Source organism: Anser brachyrhynchus (genome assembly GCF_964034855.1).
Source record: "Anser brachyrhynchus genome assembly, chromosome: 13".
Lineage (NCBI taxonomy): Eukaryota > Metazoa > Chordata > Aves > Anseriformes > Anatidae > Anser > Anser brachyrhynchus.
In genome coordinates this window covers 20,486,421-20,509,249 of record NC_137708.1, presented here as the reverse complement: position 1 = coordinate 20,509,249, position 22,829 = coordinate 20,486,421, and the positions used below count along the sequence as shown (strand labels likewise).

Below are 22,829 nucleotides of genomic sequence, written 5' to 3'. Positions count from 1 at the left end.
AAGTTTCTCACATCCATGTGAGCTCTTAACTATCTTAAAAAAGGTTAGGAGATTAAAGGCTAAAATCAAACCCCCCCAACCATAAAGAGGGAAACTTCACAAACCTTCCTCACAGATCTCTCCTTTGTATCCAGGCACACAGATGCAGACTCCCATGATACAGGTGCCATGGCCAAAGCAGGTTGGATCAATACACTGTTCTTCAGGAACATCACACTCTGGTCCTTTCCACCCATTTCGACACACACAGTGACCTTTCTCATATTCTCCATTTCCACTGCAGAGCACTGGACAGGAATCTGAAGAAGGTAGATTGGCCTTTTTAATGTACTTACATACTTATATAGATTAACATTTATTGCATTTATCATTCTGTAAAATCACTTTTCCACTCCAGCCCTCCCAATCCTTCATTTGAAGGTTGTGACAGGCTGAAATCTTTGAACTAGATAGCACAACAGTAATACAGGCATCCTAGTGTCCTCAGCCTGCTTTATTAACATACCTTAATTTTGACATGAAATGGGACATCTTGGAAGACAAAAATTCCTCTCCTTGATGGGCCTTGGGAGAGAGTTTGCAGAGTGATGCCTGCTTATCATTTTCTGTAACATTAATATTTGTTCCCTGTAACCTGAAGCAAGATACTGCCCTTTTCTTTTTCTAAGCAGACCTATCACTACTGAAGTTTTAGCCATTACTGATCTAACCTAGTGATGCAGAAGGTTAGTTTTACAATCCAGTACCTATTTCTGAGCTAATCGATCTTAAAATATAGACAATCCAAAACCTGAGGAAACACCAGAAAAGAATGAGAACCTCCATATATAATATTCAGTGGATGATGGATAATACTAATAAAAATAAGCTCGCTTATAATCTTTTTAGCAAGATTTTGCCCCAAATGCTGGAAAACTCCAGTTTTCTCTAGAAAAAACACTACTTTTCATTAGAAAATCTCTAGTTTTCTCTAGGAAAAAAAAAAAAAAAGCCTAGTCTCTAGTTTCTCTAGTTTTTACTAGTCTCTAAGTTGCTTTAGTTTTCTTTTCTAACCCTTTTCAATTTAAATCACATTTTACTGACATTTACTGAGATGTGATGTATTCTGAAGTGAAACGGATTGTCAATTTTAAATAACTGTAAACACTACACTCAACTGACACTTATTAAAAAATATTTTAAAATCACAGAATGGGTGCAAAGAGGGATGGAGAAATCTCTTGACTAAAACTCGGGGAGAGAGAAGTAGTTGAGGCATCTTAACTAAGTACAGCATAAAAAAAACTTTCTATGCCTGCACTTGTACTGTATTTGCCATCTGTCTGGAAAAAGGAATTTAATCTCCTTTAATCACTTTGAATCTTTGTAAGCCCAGCAGTCACACACCATAATAACGAACCCTGTCCTGTACATTAGGTTGGCTGTTATGAGATTACCTTTTGCACAATCGGGACCAAGGAATCCTGGGAAACAGTGGCAGTGCCCTGAGATGCATTCTCCATTCCCATTGCAATTAGTAGAGCAGTCATCCAAAACTTCTATTTATTCAGAGAGTTGTGCACAAAGAAAAACACAAGTTGGTTGAATTTGAAATGAATGGCATCTTCACCCCGCTCTGCAGGACACACCTCAACATACAAATAGATGCGGAAGCAGAAAAAGGCCCATTTCCATTCATAGGGAGAATAAAACAAAATTCCTGTTCAAGCAGCTTACAAATATTAGATTTTGTCTTGACAGCTTTGAGATAACAAGTGCATCATTTATATTACACCAGAAAGCTTTTAAAGTAAGTGTTCATGTAAAATTTACCACCATTAAAAGCACTGCAAGAACCAAAGTATTTGCTGAGAAATGTCCACCTTAAACACTTTCTTTTATTGTTGAAGCAATTTGTTGGAAACCTATTTATAGAGTAAATTGTCTTCCATGGTATTTGTTTGAACCATGTGAATTGAATTCTTTGGGGGAGGGTAGCATTTCCACTTCTGTAAAATAAGATGAAAAAAAGTCTTTTATAAAGTGATGAAACTCAATGCAGTAATGGCCTAAGAACAAGATTTGAAGAAAAAAAGAACATCTTTGATTCAACTTCTTGATCTTCAACTTCTGCATGTTTCATCGTACGGCTTTGGATAGCAAACCACTTAACCTTACATGTTGTGGGGCCGGCTCATGTCTGTATATTTGTTAGCTGTTCTAAATCTACATGCATAATTCCTACAGGAATTCAGTGGATTCACTGATTTAGATGGATTTCATGTAAAAAATGTGAAGTAAATTCAATGCTAGGATGCTCCCATGCAGAGTAGGTTAATGTCATGGCAGCATTTGGACTGAAGATGCCACAGCACCAGCAGGTTCTTTGCAGGGTGGGAGCAGGGCTGAAGAACAGTGGGAACTGAGCAGCCTATTTTACGGGCATAAACACAAATAGGCATGTACAAGTACCTTTGCCTATCAGAAGATGGGAAACAGCTCATTTTCCACAAAATAAAAATTTGGGGGAAAAAAAGAAAACATAGATCCTTGTCCATGGCAAGTGATTTGGGAGGCAAAACTTTTCTCAGGGAACTGCATACCACTGGACTATTTAATCTAATCAAATCTGATATACTTTTAAACTCAAACTTTTCAAAGGATGGGTTATAAGCTTATCCTACAACTAATATGAATAACCGAAGTAAGTTTATTTTAATCTTATTTATGGGCACTTGGACAGATAAGTACTGGTTCCTCTTGAAAACCTCTACTGATAATTAAAAACATTCATTTCCTTTCAGACTATTAGTTTATACCAAAGAACAGGCATTTGATATATATCTGTTCATCAGATATTTACAACCTAGACATGGATGTTTGTTTCAAGGTCAAATAATCTTTTTTTTTTATTTTTTTCCCAGAAGTAAGTTTTTTCACAGATATGCTGCTCATTATTAACTTTTACATATTACTGTTCATTATCAGCTCTTCTCTTTTCTATGTGTACACTTGCCTGTCTTCTCAGTTTTTTAGAATCACATGATAAATGATCCCTACACTGACTTGAAATGGAGAATTAATGGTTTGAACAATTCCCCCGGATGCAATGTCCAGTTTGGGCCAGCCTTTATTCAGGCTCTAGACATACTAGAAAATACTCTAGACACGTTAGATTTTGCAGGCAAATAACCCCCCATCAGGGAAAGCGTGATCAGAGGTTTAGTTAACAGGTCAGCAAAATCAAACTAGTATGCCACTGACATCCAGAAACTGAAAAGACTACCTAAGAGGTGCTCATCACACAGCCCACACCGACATACAGCAGAGACGCATGCAAGCTTTTGCTATATGCTGACTACTTCAGCCTGTGTTCCTGGTTGATTCCTTTGTCAGCAGGGAAATAAACTACGACTCCAGCCCTAGACACTCCCCAAAGTCTGGGGTAAGGAGCATTGCTCAAGGATCAGAAAATGATCAGTTTTTGTTTTTAAATTTTTGTAGTCCCCCCCAGATAAAAACAAGAACCAGTGTGCAAAGAAAAGTATAAGAAAATATACAGGCCATGAAAACACAATAGCTAGCAGTATTTTCAAATCCACCAGCAGTAGATTGTTGCAGTATGAAACCTCTTTTTGCTCAATATGTCTTCTCATGGACATTTCTCAGATTAAACGTAAGGATTCCTGCCTGCCCTGTGGCCCTCACTACTTCCCTCCATAAGACCCAGCTTGTTCTGCTTATTGGCTGGAGAAGGGATAAACACCTTCTTCTTCACCAAATTTAACAGGAACCTAACTGAAACATTCAATTGCATTTATATATATATTTTTTTTAAGATGGTGTGCTACTTAATGATGAAATAGTGTTTATACTCCCTTGTATAAATACCGCTACAGTAGAAAAAAAATCTGCTGTTACAGTAGAAATAAACAAGGGGGCAGATCTTTGGATTCTGATCTGGACTGGAGTTTGGCCAGGTTTTATGCTCCTCATAGAGCATCTGTGAAGATGCTCCATAAATTGCTTGAATATTATTTTCTCACATGACGTTGAATAATGGTATTTCTCCCACTTGTAAAAGATTTACTTTTCTACACAAAGCAAATACGAACTTTTAAACAAAATATTCTAATTGCAATTCTACCTCATTTTAAAATATTTTTCCTGCAAATCCTGCACCAGTGTTGGTATTTGAATCACTGTCCTGCTCCGCAAGGTGTTTTTACCATCAAGTAAAAATAGCATTCAATTGTTCTCAAGAGCAGATGGCATGTCCATTACTAGTAAAGACATCCTGCTAAACATATGGCAGAACAGGTTAACTAAAGGGCAAAGTGGTTAAAGTCTTGCAGCAAACCAAGACTGTCATAAATACAACACTTCACCTGAAATGAAATTCCAAACAAACCCTATGTGTGAGCACTTCTCCGCAACAACACCTAGAGTTGCAAACATTTGTCCACCTTTATTTATTAATGAGGCAACAGGGAATTGATATCCCACCAGGGCAGCCTCCCCTGTATGTGCCTTCTGAGTTCCAAACAGAATGGTGCAGTTGAACAAGTGTATAAAACAACAGCAAATACCCATCAAACAACAACAACCAAACCCACAAAAGCAGCCTTTTAATTTTCTAACTGATTAAAATACTGAAATATGGACCAAAAGGAGGGATAATTTTTGTAGGATTTATGGTTCCTGTGTAAATAGAGAGGGCAGACATATTCTCTTTTGCTTTGAGCGAAATAACACCAGAAATTACTCAGGCATTTAAACTATCACATAAAGATTTTAAAACACATGACAACTTCACACTTAATTAATTTGCTAACACCCATCTTTAATACATGAATGCTGCTATTTGCCTAATATTGGCATAAACATGAAGATACTCCACTGAGGTTAATTAAACTAAACTGAAATAAAACATATTTAAGAGAATATTTAAGAGACACTGTAATCAACATCGATATCTTTCCAAATGCAGCTTTCCAATGCAGTAATCAGAATAACAGTTTTACTGTAATTGTTCTTACCAATCGCTGTGGTTAGTACAAACACTTGCTCCATTTTCTTTCCATCGTTGTAAAATGCCATATGCCAAGCTCCTTGATCCATGTACTCGATGAAGCCTGTCTCTTGCAGTGAAGTTAAGATCAGATTCCTGGGAGCTTGCTGTGGCTCCTCTGAGTTTTTTGGTTCCTGTTTAATTAACTGCTTTCCATCCATCAATTTTACAAAATCAAACTGAAATAATAATGAGCAACAATTAACCACCTAGTAAATCTTTATGGAATCTACACTGCACATCTCATTCAAACAGCAAAAAGCAGCTGAAATCTTGAGAGGAATTGCCTGTCTGACTAAGAATGCATCAACATGGATAGCAGTTGCATATAACCTGGTCCATGTAGTTTCAGTTCCTTATTCCATATAGAAAGCATTATGGTAGGTCAGAAATCCGGCATCAAAACTTGCTTTTTGCTATGGCAGGTTAAATTCAGGCTTGTTTCACTAAATGCAGCAGGTGTGCTTCGACATTATATCTCTTTAATGGGAATAATTCCAAAATTCCCAAGCTGTAGTGTCTTGCTTTATGCAGTGATTCATCTCAAATGCCAAAAACAGATTAAATAAGCTATTGTTTCATACCAGAATTTTCAGTGTTTGTTCCTTAGTATCACTGTCACATATCAAAACCTACTTACACATTTTATTTATATTTAATTTTATTAATGCGATTAAATGACTACTTTGTGACATGGAAACAAGTAATACTTTATCAAGTCGATGCCAACAACTTCAAGAACAGTTAACTTGAAGGCATCAGAGAAGACATAAACCTTTCTAAAATTTCTGTTTAAGAAATGTATAATTTCTCTCTTTTTTTTTTTTTTTTTTTTCTCCAGGCATTCTCCAGACTGATTTTCAGTAAAGTTCAAGTTCAGCTTGACTGAATACCCAATCAAAGCCAACGACAGCTAGAATCGCTTATTTCTAAGATCAAACCTCTAGTAAATCATTGTTGAGATTAGACTAGATGACCTCCACAGGTCCCTTCTAAACAATCTTTCCATGATTCTGTATACAAGTTTATCACATATGTTGTAATCCTGCTATAAGACAGCATTTCAATCCATTGAAATGATAGCTTTATATGCCAAACACAGCAAGCAAAAAAAAAAAAAAAAAAAAAAAAGGTTGAATGTGACCAGCAATACTGCATATTCTTAACGCCTAGCTAGGTTTTCTCCTGCAATATCCCCAGCAGTAAATGCTCTGAAATAATCTTTGTATCAGAAACTAACTGTAGTCTGTAATCTGTTTTGATGAATTCCTAGAAAGACTAAAGCATTTTCAAATGATCTAGTATTTCACCCCACTGCCCCCCAAAAGACAGCGTGCAGTTGTCCTGCCTCCCACAGCCACGTGGCAGTATGCAGAATGGCTGATCTTGCTGGTACGACACTGCCCCTCCACTGGGGAGGGCATGGTTTGGGGGTGTAGCTAGACCTCAGTATAAGAATGGGATAAACAGACTGCTTTCTGTGGTTACAGCCAGTTCCTTCCTTCCTCCCTGCTTTAAAAGTGTGTTGTGAACATTAGCATCCACTGCTGTTTGAAACTGTAAAGCATGATGCAATTAGCATTATCACTAATTACCTGAGTGTGAGTAGGTGGAATGTTTCTTCTGCCATAAATTCCCAGCAGAGAATCCTTCGCCAGTGAAATGTTGAATTTCAGGTACATGGGGTGATGTATGGTGATCTGAAAGCGCCAGAATAAACCGGGCGGGATTGTTTGCATAACTTGTGCTCCAATCTCAACTTCTCCTGTGTCGATGGCCCGTCCCTTCTGAAACACTAATTTTCCAGAAACAAAGGAAACAACATGTTGCATAATCACAGTTGGCGAAGATACCGGGTCATGTATAATAAATAACCTCTAAACTGAGGACATTTCACTGAAATCATTGTATTTTTTTATTCAACTAATTGAAAAATATAAATAAACTGCGTGCAATATTTACCAAAATAGGTGTCACAGAGCTTTTTTTTCCCCTGGAAATCTTGGAATGCTTTACTGACTGCAAAAAGGTATTGGTGCTGCTGTGGAAACCACAGACTTTACATCTACACGTATCAGCTGTTAAAACAAACCCCATTCGACTGTGAGTGCAGAGAATACACAGCGGGACAGCTTCCTCTGGCACGGGTCCCCGGCCACCGCCGAGCAGGCATTGCATAAGCTACACAAATGGACACCGGCGAAGACAGAAAATCCATCAAACCTGGTAGGTCAGAGCCCGTGTCCATGCCTGAATTTCTACTAATCACCATTCCCAACAATCATATTGTGGCAATGAAAATCTAGTCCTAGAGAAATAAAGAACATCTGTTTTTGCTTGGACTTTCTGCATAAAAGCCTAACAGGGGCATAAGGATAGGGAGAGGCAATCTAAAGAGAATACTGGCATCGTTTTGTAGTGCCTAACAATACATCTGCAGACATCTACAGCATATAACTTCAACCATGGCTATGAGAAAGCTGAAAGAGAAAGGGAAATGGAATGTGTAAAGAAGCCATTGCCAAACTAAATCGGAGCTGGCTTGCTTTGCTGGCATGTATCACCATCTTTATCTATTTTAATGCCTGCCTGTGATCAGCATCCTGACATGCTGCAAGCCACAGACCCAATCCTGCTAACGTCTGACGTAATTCCACCCTAAGTTCTGCAAAACCCTCAAGCCCATTTGCAAACTTTCTCTCAACTAGAAAAAAGAAGGAGAGCATGCTACAAAGGAGGAGGAACCAAGAGAAGAAGATTGAATTCAGCAGCCATAGCCATTTATGTGTCATTTCATTCCATTATGTGGCGAAGGATAAAGAGGAGCAATCAAAGTGACTGGAGCCTCACCTTTCACAATAATGCATAAAAATATCCAATGCAACATAATGCCCAGGAAATTTTATAAATTGCCTTTGGAAATGAAAACAGCAGTAGCAAAGCTAGGGCCAGATTTTTCCTAAACATATTAATAACAGAGATCCTCAGTGGGATCCTTCATTGGCTTTAACTAGTGTAGGGAGTACTTAGCATTCTTAATGAATAGAGATTTCGTTTACGAGGCAGGAGCAATTCTCAGGGTACTGGATCTTACAGCTTTACAGCTGCTTTGTGTCACCAGAAACAAAGCTACAGCAAGAACCAGGAGCTGACTTTTAACACCTTACCGCATAAAAGCATACGTTTTTAGAGCACACAACTTTTCTTAAACTCTAAAAAACCACCTTGAACCTTAGCACATAAACTATCTCCAAATCACTGCTTTAGCAATGTTCAAGGTGAGACTACTTTTCTCCAATTTTCTTTGTGATTCAAGTCTTCCATGTGGAGTTTTGAGTAGAAATTTAAACTTCTAATGTAGTTGGGAAAAGGAAGTGGATCCCTCCCACCGCATGCCATGCATCAGATCCCGTTGGCTGATGTAAATTTAAAAACCTTTTCCCCTACTTCCAGTACTCCAGAGATATTAAATCTTAATGATTCTTTGCAAGCAATTACCCCGGGTTAAGTAAAACACTAAGGAACTTTTTGGTGATATTGACACACGGTAATTAATGTGATTCAATTACAAGATGGTAGAGCACTAAGTAAAAAGTCAAGGATACAGTATCATTTTGGAAGTTAATGGCATTATTGGTCTGCGTTCAAGGTCCTTTAAAATGCACTAACTGCTTTTGAGTTTGTTGAAGTGAGAAGGCCTGGTTCTTATTTGAAAAGAAAAAGCATCAGGACTTTAGTCGGGGCATACGCGTCCTTTGAGGAAGTATTTTCATTAATTGGTGTTATCGGATTATGCTGAATAGCATGTTACTGTTGCTAGGCTCAATATAACGTATCTCTGAGAAGTTTTTCCACATTGGGATGAAAATTTTGTCTTAGTAATTATTTTATGTAATCTTAAAAAAACATACATATACTTAAGATTTCCTATTATCTCATTATATCTGAAAGAAGTGCATGCTGCTGTTCACAATGTTGACATGAAAAAACACGTATTATCTACCACCTACTGAAAGTAGTACTCGCAGCACCCCTACCTTTCAAATACTATTTTTTTCAGGTAACCATACAGCATGAAAAGCTGACTGTAAGCACTGTGTCTGAAGTGCATGCTTTCATATTCAGTGAGCCATTGTGACTCCTTTATAGAAAAAAATAATTCAGCTCTGTTTCTTTGCTTAATTGAATGAAGCAGGTATTTGGCCATACAGGTAAGTCATCTGAGGATATGCTATTCACAGACTATCTCATATACTTTCTTACTCTTTCTTGGAAAAGTCTTAGATAAGCTTTTAAAATTACAGTGTTGCAATACAATTTCTGCACTTGCTCTAAAAACCTTTTTCCTATAACAACATTTTTCCTATGACAAAGTCTCATTTAATTACCTACATTCAATTCCTAGTACAGCTCCCAGTCTTACCAACTGGTATTAATTTCTCCCCATTCTTTCTAAGCACACTTTCTCTGCGGTTCTAAAACAGAAGATAGATTCCTAATCACAGGTTTCTTTTGGCTTCAAGAAAGTAAAACTGTGAACAGCATGGTGCCAATTATCTTCACAAGGAAGTACCCATATGCTGATTATTACTGATCCTGAAACAATCAATCTCCTTGTACTCCCCTGGTAAATATCAGCATCAATAGGACGTCTGAGTTTTTAATCACATTGCTACATATTAAAATGTTAACTCATAGCCATGGGTCACTGTGTCATAACATGACTTCTTAAAGAAATCTGACTTGCTGGTTTATAAACTTGATTTCCATTAAAAGATTAGTTAAAATACATGCTTTCAAAGTCTGGGAAAGCATCTTGTGCTGCTGCATAGAGTTGGGAAAATGGGAGGTCACAATATCTGACAGTACTTATTTATCCCTGTGAAATCACATTAGAGGCTTCAAGTTTACAGGCGAAGTATCAACTTTCCATGGTACGCTGCTGAAGTGCCATTTCCAAGTCCTCCTTCCCAGCACATTAACATGGAATATTTGGTACAAACATGGGGAAAAATGACTTATGTATATTAAAAGGGATGGGAAGGAAGCAAGGAAATAAGGGAGGCAGGGACAGAGACATCAGAAGTTAGTCAGATCCAGAAAATGCACATACCAATGCCTGGTCCTAAGTCCACATTGCTTTTCTTGTGTTTTCTCAAGTGTATAATTCTTATTAGCATACCCTGGATTAGCATACCCCAGAAGGTGGAAAATGACAAGTCAGACAACAGGCTAGCTATATTCAAGACTGATCTCTGAAACTGCTGGATAAGCCCTCAGTGAAGGAGCTCTGGCGTCACAGCTCTCCTTGCTTTAGTGCTTTGGGGGAATCCTGTGGCTACGCATGACATTAGGATTTCTTGGGGTGAGGGAACTGTTTTTTTCTGTTGGTGGTGGTGGTGGTGGTGGAGGTTTTTACCTGCTACATTGAGTTCTCTATTGACTCACATATGCTCTTCTCTGTTCTCGAAAATCTAATTTTTAGGATCATGTTTTGATGTTTTTCCTGTACCTCCTCCTTTGGAAGCCAAATGCTTTGGATGAGCTTTTATTAAATCTGTAATATATTGACAAAATGATTTAATGCAGTTTAGAAGAACTACTTGAGATAGTTTAGACATTTTCCATGGTGTACCAGGACAGAAATACAAAAGCGTGTAAAACATTTACTGTAATTCACTATCAATCCATTCTAAGAGAAGAAATAATGGATAACAATATCATTGCCTCCTCACATATATTTCTGTTGCTTTTTTATCTAATATGATCTCTATCCAGCTGTGCCACATTGATTTGTAAGACTATTGACTGAGATGCAATTCTCCTTCTGGAGGGACTGGTACAACCACGTCCCACCTTGTCTCATATTTAGAGTCACCGATCTTACCTGGCAGACACAGAATCATCACTGCTCTGCTACAAAAGTTGAAAACTCTGGAAATCTCCCATCATTGCAGAACTCAGTAAAATTTTACTTTCCTCCTAATAGCTGAAAAAGTAGAGTTCACGTTCTATTCCCATTCACTTTTCTCTGATCTAATCCATTTGATTTATCCACTTTTTCTGCATACCATAAAAAGAAATGGGATGGCTATCTGCTTTTTAGGGTCAAAAATCATCGTTGTGGTGTTATGTGGTGGTCAACGGGAAATAGGTGTTATGTCTTCTAGCTAGTATTGGGGTAGGTGAGCTAACAGCATTGAACAATGGGACTTGAGAGAAAGGAATTGTGAGTCCTCTCAGCAGCCCTGCTCTGTTTCACGGTGCTGGCTGTACAGTCCGCTCCTTTCCTTTGCCAGCTCTGGCATGTCTCTGCCCCTTCAGAACAGCTGGTTCATCAGCTAAGACAGCAGAAAACTATTCACCATTTCACCAAAGCCATTTCCTGCCAACAGTAAGCTGAGGTGCTTTGCTCACTCCTGAGACAATTCCTGAAGCAGGCACGGGGCCACAGGGAGAGGTGCTGTGGGCTGTCCCCCACTGCCAGACTGGCTCAGACATTTTCTGAAACCCCAGGTGGTTCCTGCAAGCTGATTCAGTACGACTGGTTATGGCAGGATGTGACAGGATGCTGTATTTTAGCTTACGCCTTCAAGAACTGGATGTCTTTAAAAGCATTAGGATTTCTACCCTTCTGCATATTCTGAGCTGTCAGCACAAAGATTTTCACTTTGCTAAGAGTGACTCTGGTCTGCAAGACACAGGCACAGCAATGAGCCCTTAGCACAACTAGGGGACATGGCAAATATGCTCTCATCTCTCCTGTCTTAAGACAAGAGGCAAGCTCTTTGATCTCTCTTCTCTCACAAAGGAAGGGCAGTTATTTTGCTATTGAACATTACCTCTTCAATGGCTTGGGCCGGTTGCTCATTTCAGTGAGACTTCAGCTAAACGACACGATCTGGATATGGGATTTTAATACCTATTTTCATTTTTTTTCTAGAGAAAATAGATCTTGAATTCAAAATACTCCCAAACTTTAGCAAATACAGAATCTGAACCGTAGAAATGTTTAAATATTCCTGCTTTGTCTGTCTGCTTCTTCACACATACCTTTTTTTTCTGTTTTATCAGAAACTTTTCCTCCAATCGGCGAGTAAGTAGTATCCACGGATTCTGTTCCTCTATTTCCTTTGCTAACTCCATTTTCGTACAGCTGCCCTTCAACAGGCTGTAGTTGCCAGGTTAAACCAAACAAGTGTACTGCTGCAAAAAATGAAGACCAATTAATTGATGTCTAAGCTACAGCACCTTCAGTTACACTAAGAAAAAAATGCTACGACCCAGTTTCTGCAAAGTCAAGTATTATTTAGTTCTGTTAGCAATAAATCAGAATTTCAAGCATTCTAATGAGCAATTTACTATTTTACCTTAAAACTCAATGTTTAATTAGTTTCCACACTTTCTTTTGGAGCTCAGCCAGGTCACGGTGATGAATTTCTAGAGCAATTAATGGAAATACTTGCAATTAAAAGGGTAACAGTTGACTGCCTTAAATATTGTGTGACAGATTCTTATGCTGCATCACCCTCCCTCAATTTTCAGCTGTCACGGAGCTCAGAGTTTGTTGGATTAAAGCACAGCCACCATGCAAAACTTCCACCTTTCTAACCCAGTTCTTAGTGAAATTGTGCCCACTGTATTCCCAAACGTTATCACTTAGATCAGTTTGAACATTAGTAAAAACACTGACTTCATAGATTTGCCCTAGAATTTCGTTGCAGACTAAAAAAACAAAAACAAAACACCTGGCTTCAGATCTAAAATATATGCAATTAGTTTGTAACACGTTATTGGAAATATCATTTTTATTTATGTATGCATTGGCAAATCTAATAAATTAATTCTTTTACAAATTTATCTCCATACATGGGGGCTGCTGACTCCATTTTGGCTATACAGCCATTCACTTCTTCTGCTTGCCTTTCTGTTCTTTCTAATTTGAGGCATCGAAACCTTGTAGGAGAAAGACAGCAACAGAGGATCTTATTTTAAGCATACTGTGATAGTACTGCAGTCATTCTAGACAATTAGACATTCTAGAGGAAGGCTTATTCTTCCAAGGAAGACATTGCCTTAGCACTGAAGTAACTCAGCAGGGAGGACTGATGACCCACTAAAAGGATTGAGGATACTCCCCACAGAGGAGCTGAAATCATCACAAAAAGAGCAAAAATTGAGTAACAGACTCTTTAGCCACACACAGCATTTTGCACTGAGTAGGATCTGCCCACAGTGGGAGCCTCAAAGGCAATAAATCTGCTCTTCCTGAATTGGGTATGAACCTCAGAGACTCTCAAGAGAAGTAAGTGGGATCTAGAATGAGGTCTTGCATTGAGAAAGTACATTCTTTTCCTTTGTACTATTTTAAGAAAAAAATATCTTGATATAAATAGGAAACCTACAGTTCATTATCTATTTTCTATGTTTGCTCCCAAGTCTTGCTTGCACACTTAAAAGATAAAACTATAATGCAAAAAATCATGCCTTCAATGGGTTCCTGCAAGGCCTTGCCAAACTACTACAGGAATGCAAAGCTGCCAATCTACAATCATTATATTCAGATCTGTGCACTCCTGGATCACCCAGCATAGATACATGATCCAAATCAAGCAAATTACAGCATTTCTATTGCATTAGTGAGGCGACACTGTCAGAATTTGTGCCACATTTATATTTGTATTTAGCACTGCCCCAGCACCAGGTCTGAAAGACGCACCACGGGGCTGTAAATTCCCAGTCCCCAGAAAAGACGCTAGAGGCTTACTCCAGTGTTAGTGGAGACTTCTCAAGCTGGACACTTGCTGGATTGCTTCATATTCCATGGACTTGAAACGATCAAGGGACTGTGCTTATACTTTGAAAAGGGGCTTGCAGCCAAATCACACAGACCTAAGCTCTGATAGTCAAGCTTATTAATGCAAGACAGATTACTTCTCCTTACAGAAGGTACAACAAAAATCTGTATGCCTTGACATCTCTAGAGGAGGCAGCTCTTACTCCTGGCTTGAGCTTCTGGGCATTATTATGATATAAAGAGTTAATAACAACAGAAAGGAACAAAGTGCAATGGGACTGATAACTAATGAATGTACATTTCTTTATACTAATGCAAATAATTACATGAGCACTTGAAACAGATCAACACCAGGTGCAAAACATAACATAAATAAGCTTTTAGTGGTTATACAATCATGAGCATGTTCTAGCTGCTTTCTTATGTTATTTCCATTATCACTATTATTCATTTCCTAAGACAGTATTTGCATGTGCTGCAGAGGGTATGTCACCAAAGCAAGGGCTGAATATGTAATGCACATTTTTCCTTACTATATGTATTTTCCAGATTACATACACTATGCCTTTTGTCATCCATTCGCACCAATTCGAAGAGTTCCTTGCTTTGCCTTCCCTTCAGGCAGGGGAAGTGCTGTTGTTTTTATAGCTCGTGCCAAAGCTTGGCAAGCTAGCAAAGCTGTTTGTATGCATGTTTGACAGTCTGTTTTCTCCCTGAGAAACACCAACTACATTGCGGAGATGGTGGTCTCTGCCAGCCTCAGACTCTTGACTTCCGGTCTGCGGGAGATTACACGTGATATTGGTAGTCATGCTTCACATTAAATTACGTTCAAGACCGAGTATTTGAACAACACAGCACATGGCTGTGAAAGTAAGATCTACCTGAATTAAACTAAGTAACTACTACCACTGCAGAAACCTGGTCATCTTGCAAAGTTAAAATAAATCTGACTTTCATTACGTTAGCTATCAAGTTGGTATGTATGCAAACTGTAGCTCTTGACAAATTACCTTTGGATCCAAGTATAACTCCAGCAGTAAAAAGACCAGGTACCACAGTAAAGCCATTAATTCTTAGAGTTACCTTTTTCAGAAGTTAACTACAGGGAGTGATACATTTTTATTTAGCAGACACAGAGGCTTAGCTTGCCTCTTCTTTTTCTGTGATACTTTTCTTTTATATAAGGTAAATATTATTTATACAAAGCCTCTGTTTCCTACAACATACATACATCGTACTTTAAATATATACATATTTCACCAAATAAGATTAAAGAAAATTTTCAAATCTCTCTCTCTCTCCCAAATCTCTTAAGAAGTAAGTAGGTATGTACTGAATTCCATTAAAACCTCAAAAGATTTCTTTTGAGTCATTCTTTCTGATTTTTCTAGTACATTTCTGGCTTTTGCTGTTTTCCCTTCACCCAAAGGGGCACAGATAGAGCTGTGGAATTGAACAGTGGGCCACCGCATTATTTATCACAGCATAAATCCATCTGTAAGATGCTCAGCTCTAGTTCCCATGTGTAGCACACAGGTACAAGACCCTACTCCATAGACCAATTAGAAGATGACACCAGACCTCTGTCTGAGATTTGGTTTCTGATCAAGGTATCAGTCCTTTCTTCAAAGTTTAGTCTTCTGGACTGATGTTTATATAAACAGAACATAACCACAGTATTTTTAAGGGTTGGTTGCTGACTAAGAGCATCAAAATCCATCTTTACAACTAAAGATGCGTTACTGGAGGCAGCTCAATCTCCCATAAAAACCAAAAACAACCCTCAAGGTATGATGAAGATACTGATACTACAGAAAAAGCAACAATTGCTTTGACTGTGGCCACCTGGCATTCCAGAAAAATTCTACCATCAGATACCCTGTATTGTGCATCACCTAAAATACCTCAACTACTGGTGGGGTGCCTAAGACCACTGGTGAACTGCTACAGTTTCAAGCAAAACCAAAGACTACCAGGTAAGTGGAGATTTAACCAGCTTGTTAGCAGCATCAGTATGCTTCACAACTGCAAAATTCCTACTTAAAGCTAGGAAGGGCTTCAGTGAGTCACCAGGAGAATCAAACTATAATGTCCCCTCATCCGGACCTAACACAAGCCTCTCATCTGGAAACTGAGTACCAACACTGTCACTGCTGGTAGCGGCCACACTTCTTTACCTGGCATTCCTGAACATCCCACTTGACTTCTGTTTCCTTGATTGTTCCATCTTACTGCAAATCTCATCTGAAAAGATATTCTTTCCTGGTTGCTTGAACCTCCAGCATATTCACCCCTCTGCCATGACTTGATCCCTTTGGTATTTATGAGTTGCATTCTGCCACAAGCAGAGTTGTACACTGCTCTCACTGAGGTGATTTGGAGGCAGGCAAATATATCTGAAGGCAAAATCTGACCCTCTTTACATAATGTTTGGAGATAGAGCTTATACAATGGATGCCACCATACCTGTGTTTTATTGGATAGTCCTGTTTAATTCAAGGTTTCAGATGAAATTGTAACATAAGAGTGGACATATACTTTTTTGTTTACAGCATGCATTATGGATGTTAGTCTAGATGATAAATTTGGAGGAGTCTGTATTCAGTGGAGCTAAAGAGAATGGAGGATACCACATGAACAGCATGAAACTAAGCTTCTCCCTCAGTCAGCCAGCTGCAAGGGGGAGATGCTCAGGGCAGCTTGAAATGGCCAATCTCAAATACAGAAGGCTCTACCTGCAGTGCAGAGCTTTTCTTGGCTAATTTATTATGCTTCTTAGATAAAAAGTAATTATTAGGTATAAAACAGATCTCTTGCAGAAGAAGATAAATTAAAGACCTGTATCTTCCATCCTACCTATAATTTTCCTTCATAGAACAAAGACAAGAAAGGCTAATATGGCTTTATGCTGTCTAAGGGATTTTCTTTGTCCAGGGGCAGTTTCTGGTTACTTCAGGTTGCTGCTGTAATTGGAACAGTTGGGCTCTGTTTGGAACCAAAGCTTGGGGCTTTACCTCTGAATTAAATGAGCAGGTTGCTTATTTTGTTCATCACCTAAATAAAACCAACTGACGCTTCCAGATAAAGTAACTCAGTCCCTGCAACTCCGCAGCATACTAAGGTAAATATTCACAAATTTATAAGCATTTCTTTTTCTTCAGAACTCACTTTGTAAACTGGATTAACCCGCCATCTGCTACAAAGCCAATGATCTAATTTAATTTATTCTTATCTACCTTCTGTGTAAGCACAGCTTGTCAACTCCTGTGCTACACGTTTGGCAGAATATGAATAAGAGGCTTGGCTCCAGTGCAAAACAGACTCTCAGTAGTGAGGAGATGTTAGAAAAGTCCTGTGCAGTTAAGTACTTATCAACCCCCAAGACGAACTTCAGAGGACAAAAATCCTACAAATGTGAAGTCTCTCCAAATTGCTGACCTCTACTAAAGACTTCTGTTTAGCTTTCTGTGCTGTTTCCAGTTATTTTGGAAAATCTCAGTAGATCATCCCCCTGAAGCCTACCCCGCAGAAGAGCTGTAGTACAAACTATCTCAGCAGCTGACTACTCTTTCTGCACCTGCTCTGACGAAGTGCCAGAGAAATATTTATTTTCTCTAGCTGCTAGCAGGTTCAGTTTATAAAACTGGATTTCGCTGTGGCATGAAGCCCACGGTGCACAAAGTTCTTCAGTTGCAGCTGGGCACTGTAAAGGTGAATTGGTATAAAAATACCCGAATACAACTAAGAGTCAGAATCGAGGTTCTGATCTTGACCTACAAAAAGGGAGTTCTTTTGCAAGTTCATTTTGTAAATAAAATGCTAACGTCATTCTGCTCTAAGCAAATCTGAAATTTTGAGACCGTTAACATTTAATTCAGCATAAGAATCCTTGTTTCATTTTTATTTTTTTATTTGTGTTGAGGCACTACATTATTCTGGACCATCTACATATCCTTTCACAAGGTAAGGATTTTTCCACATAGTTGTTATATCTGTCTCAGCTCAGGAATTCTCCTCTATCTCAAGCAGTCTTCTCTTTATACACAACATATTTTTATACCTGAGAGCAAAAATAACCACCCCCCCTCTCCTGCAGTCCTCCTACTCAGACATATAATGACCAGCCTGGTTTCACTTTTCATTACTAAGCCATCCGTTAGCCTTAGGAACAAACAAAACCTAATCTCAGACAATAGTACAATGCTGTCAGACTTCCCCCTCAGCGTACTTAAAGACCTGTGACAATATCAAGCTCATCAAAAGGACCCAGGCTCCCAGAGAACAGAGGCCATGGTTTCCAGCTGTGAAACCCTGATGGACCTGTCTCACCGAGAGCAATCTCAGTGACGAGCTCAGCAGCATTACAAAGAGTTGCACATCTGCGTCATGGCTTTTACTTAGACCTGAACCATTTAGCAATGTGTACCATACCATGATACTTTTCAGTGTGAAATCAGCATATAACCCCTTCAGCCTTTCCCACATAATTTCTAGTTCTCAGAGTTAAGGATTTATATTTTTCCTACTGTTTTATATTGTATAAAGCTATGTAACCGATATTATAAATCTATGCTGTGAGATACATACATCCCCTAAATTTGGCCTAGCCTTTCCCAGTGCTGAAGCCATCACTCTTCTGCCTTGGACAGTGCAAGAAATGGTAGGTCACAATGGAAAACAGCAGTGAGGTTTTAATTTCTTCACCCTCAGTATGAATATAATTTAAAACCCAACACCCATCTCCAGTGCATACTCAGAAATAGAGATAATATCACAAAGGATAGGGACAACTTCACTTTCATACTTGAGAATTCATTTGTGTATAAAATAGTCATTTTGTAGTCAGGCATGGTTACACCTAAGAACATGGCATCCGATTTTCAGAGGCACAGAACATTTGCATCTCCCGCTGAAATCAATAAGAACCATAGGAGTTCAGCACCTTTAATCAATAGGACCAGTGATTTGCAAGTTCAAATCAGCAGCTGATAAAAAAGTAAGCTATCATGGAGAAAAATCCTACTTACTAATGAGCTAAAAATGACTGACTAGATGAGCACTCACATCATCAAACACTGTGTTGTTTTTTTTTAAAGAAAATGGCATGGTATGAAAACTGCAAAAAAATATTGTATTTCTTATTTTATCTCTTGTATTTGCCTTGTATACTTTTAAATTTCGGTTGAATTTCTTCTTTAATTATTGATACCTTCCTAGGCTTTTATTACAATGAGATTAAAAAAAAAGAGAATATTTAGTACACCACTCCACAACGGTAACCTATTTTATACTGTTTATACTAACACAGACCAATAATAGATGAACAGAGAGACAGAAGTATTGACTGCATTGAATCAAACAGATATGGTCTCATATTTTGTGAGATAATTAGGAATCTACGTTATAGACTTGACTATAGCCTACAGTTTGCTAGTCCTCATTTTACTTACCAGATTTGAACGCTATTTCAAAAGTACTTCCTAGTACTGTTAAAGAAATTTCACTTTTCGTTTCCACACTGCCCCTTTGCAAGGTGTCATCTCCATAAATATATGTGAGCCTAGACTAGGGACACGTATCCATCTCAGTACTTTGAAACGCCTCATGCCAGAGAAATACACATCAACAAACAGCCAGAATTTATCTGCTTCTGTTTTACGATCAAAAATAGAAAACCTTTAAGGCAGCTTATGTAATATGAATATGAAATACTTATGTATTTCAATAATTTTCCCTATAGTAGTCAGATTTTTTTTCCAATATGAGCACTGATTTGCAGATTTGCATAAATCTTTAAAACACACACAGCTCGTATGCCCCCAGACACAGCGAGTGCTAGCAGGCAGACTGCCCATTCCACATTTCCATTGCACGAGTAGATAACTTGTTTTCCCTAGTCAGTCTTTCACTCCAGTGGCAATTTCACTCTGCCTTAATCCAGTGCTCTGCTGGCTTCAGAAAGCCCTGGATGGGCTCCTGGGAGCCACAGGTGAAGCTGCCACAGTGCCTGGACACACCGAGGACGTGCCCCAGCATCCCCCTCCTGCTGGGTGACACAGCCCTCACCTGCCTTACTGACCTCTTTGTGGGAAAAGTTGAGCAATGGGCCCCAGGTTGGCATGAATGCATTAAAGTTGTCAACATATATGAAAGTATAGAAGAAATATAAAAGCATATATGCTTTTATTTAATAGAAGATAATTCAAGACATTTATGGTGAGGAGACCAAGCACATGCACTATGAAATGAGCATTTCTTGTAGTAACTACTATAACTCTAAAACCTATTCACAGAAATTACTCTTACTGAAGTGAAAATGTGTTTTACTTGATAAACTAAATATTATGACTACAGATTTTCAATAAATCAGCTGTTATACAACCATTTATGAAGGTCTGTAATTTCCTTACTGTCCATGTAGTAGTCAGATTTATTTCAGCATGTAGCAAATAATAAACATGCTGATTATAGAACAAAAATGGAAACAGATTTTTTTTAAACTGACTATTACTTCAAAGGAGAGAAAATACAGAAGTATGTGTTCTCAAGTAAAAGCTTCTCTACTGAGTCTTGCTGATAACAGCGAAAGGCTAAAAAATAAAATAACAAAAATATTTTGATACTTCACCTTTTGACTGAAAAGAAATCACAGCTTGGAGCACTTTGGTGCAGGTTTCAGTTCATCACAAATACAAGACTACTTGCAAATTTTTGATCTGGAATAAGGACTGGATTTCCAGGACTTTGTGAATGCTCTAACTTGAGGCTGAGATCTGGATTTATTTTTGACAGTATCAAGTTATTTGTTGCATCTAGCAGCAGTGCGAGATATTTTAGAAAGTGCATTTAAGTTACCAGGTGAGGGGAAGAAAAATCTTAAATTTTGATCTATGTTCAATTGGCCAAAAATCACAGATCATTATTGTTTAATGCAGACTATAACATAAAATGTAATGTTGAAAACAACTCTGCCTTTACAAACTCGCCCTTATTCTTCCCGTAACAATGATGGAGTTGATCCCAGGTAAGTCTGCCCCTGGGATTATTATGAGTTCTGTTTTACAACTTAGACCCAAGTCTGTAGTATTGCTCAGACCTAACTCCCTTTGTCATTAAGGAAGCCCTCCTGGAGGGAGGAATGAGGGGTCAGACCCAGTGGAAGCATGGTGAGCAAAGTAATTGCTGGAGTGAATTTTAACCTCGGTGTTACATACAGTTTGATTTTGTATATTCAGCTACTCTCATTTGAAACATTCACATTTAAATCCTGGACATGGAAAAATATGCAAAATATGAAACCCTACAGAGCAACCAAACTTTGAAAATAGTTTATATTCTGTTCTTCATACCTAACAAAATTGAAGGAATTAAGGTACCTGACTCATAAGAATGGACCATGAACACAATTAAGTATTTCACCAATCAGAAATGGACAGCAGATATTTAATTTGCGAGAAGCTAGCTAATACCTGCATTTGCAGAAAAACTTAGTAAACTGAATAATTTCTGGGGCAAATAAGGGCAAATAACTGCATCTTAGAAAATCTTTTAAATTAGAATTTCCGGTTCAGATATTTAGATTATGCTATTAAAAAACCCCAAACACTAGAACTACCAATAATTTGTAAAATTCAAAAGTACATTAATTTTACCTAGTTCTGCCTAAATCAAGAAAACACGTTATACTTTTATGTTACCAAGTTAAGAGAAATACAGACGTGTCTACAAGAAGTTCATATAGAGCTTTTTAAATTAGTGATATGGAGCACCTGCAGCTTTCTCAGGCTGATGACATATAGCAGAACACCTCAAAAAGTTATAATTTTTTCAGTGGCAGGCAATCTAAGCAGGCAATGCTTCATCCAGGTAAAATTGAAATGGCGTGGGTGGGACATATACGTATCAAACAGATGAGGCTGCAAAAATTATATAGCCAGTCCTAACTGAGGGCATATGCTCACCAGCTGTTATGTAAATCTGCAATTAATGTAGCTTAATAGATCCTCAGGTGCTATCTAATAATCATACACCAGAAATGATCAAATCTGCTTTCCCATCTGCATTAGATCACGATGTCAGGAAAAAAAACCCTCCTGATGAGCATCTCACTGAGAATAACAAGAACTTTGTCACTATGGGACAAAAAGTACAGTGGGAAATATAAGTGACTGGAATTTTCATAATTTTAATCATAAAGATGTTTATTCAGGGAATACAGAAAACCAATGGTTGCTTTTCTGTTTGGAGGTATACCTCAGTATCTCCATACCAGTTTTACCAAGTATGACCTTCCATGTAAGCCCAGAGTTATTCCCACCCAAGTTATAAGGTGTTGGACAGATACTTTGGCTCCTGCTCATCTGAAAATTGGCAACTAAATCAACAGAGTGTGTGTGTGAAAAAATGCATCACATTAGCAAAAATTCATTAGATTTTCACGTTTATAGAAGCCACAGCCACACTCTAAAATTCAACAAAATTAAAGTTCCATAATATTTTCAATTCAGATAGAAATTAATGTTCAGCCAAAATGCCATATAGTAAGTCAAAAAGATTTGCTCTTCCACGTACTATTTTAATCACAGTGACTGCAAGCCCACCTTCAATATATCTACCTTCCAAAAAAAGAAAAGGAAGGAGTTTCTAGCTATTGTGATAAATCCTGGCAACCTATCATGATAACAAAATTGCAAATTTACTTACCAAAAATGAGCTTGAAATTAAGTTAATGCACTTCAATCTATGTAACATTTTTCTGAAACATAAATTCAATACAGGGACAGCAAAATATATTGTAGAAAATGTGGCTTAAAATGCTACATAATTTTAGAGCTAGTTGCAAGTCTATCCAATGAAATGCATATTAAAGGGAAAACAGGAAAGATTTAAACTGTGACCAGATTGAAGAAATGAAATAAGGTAGCCAAACAAAAGACAACGTAAAGTTACCAATATTTTTTCAGCATAATTATATAAGAG

General features: G+C 38.1%; 1 protein-coding gene across 18 annotated transcripts in view; it reads right to left on the bottom strand.

The window, feature by feature from the left end:
• TENM1 (teneurin transmembrane protein 1) overlaps positions 1–22,829 on the bottom strand; it is an 854,834-nt gene that overhangs the window by 124,477 nt on the left and 707,528 nt on the right. For 17 of the 18 annotated variants that reach the window (XM_080553265.1, XM_080553267.1, XM_080553268.1 and 14 more), the window contains 5 exons: positions 12,104–12,256; positions 6,646–6,845; positions 5,019–5,229; positions 1,437–1,538; positions 105–299 (listed from right to left, as the gene is read on the bottom strand). In XM_080553265.1, the coding sequence (XP_080409391.1) occupies positions 105–299; positions 1,437–1,538; positions 5,019–5,229; positions 6,646–6,845; positions 12,104–12,256 (861 nt within the window). The remainder of the gene's footprint in view (positions 1–104; positions 300–1,436; positions 1,539–5,018; positions 5,230–6,645; positions 6,846–12,103; positions 12,257–22,829) is intronic. The other variant, XM_080553270.1, reaches the window with a different exon arrangement.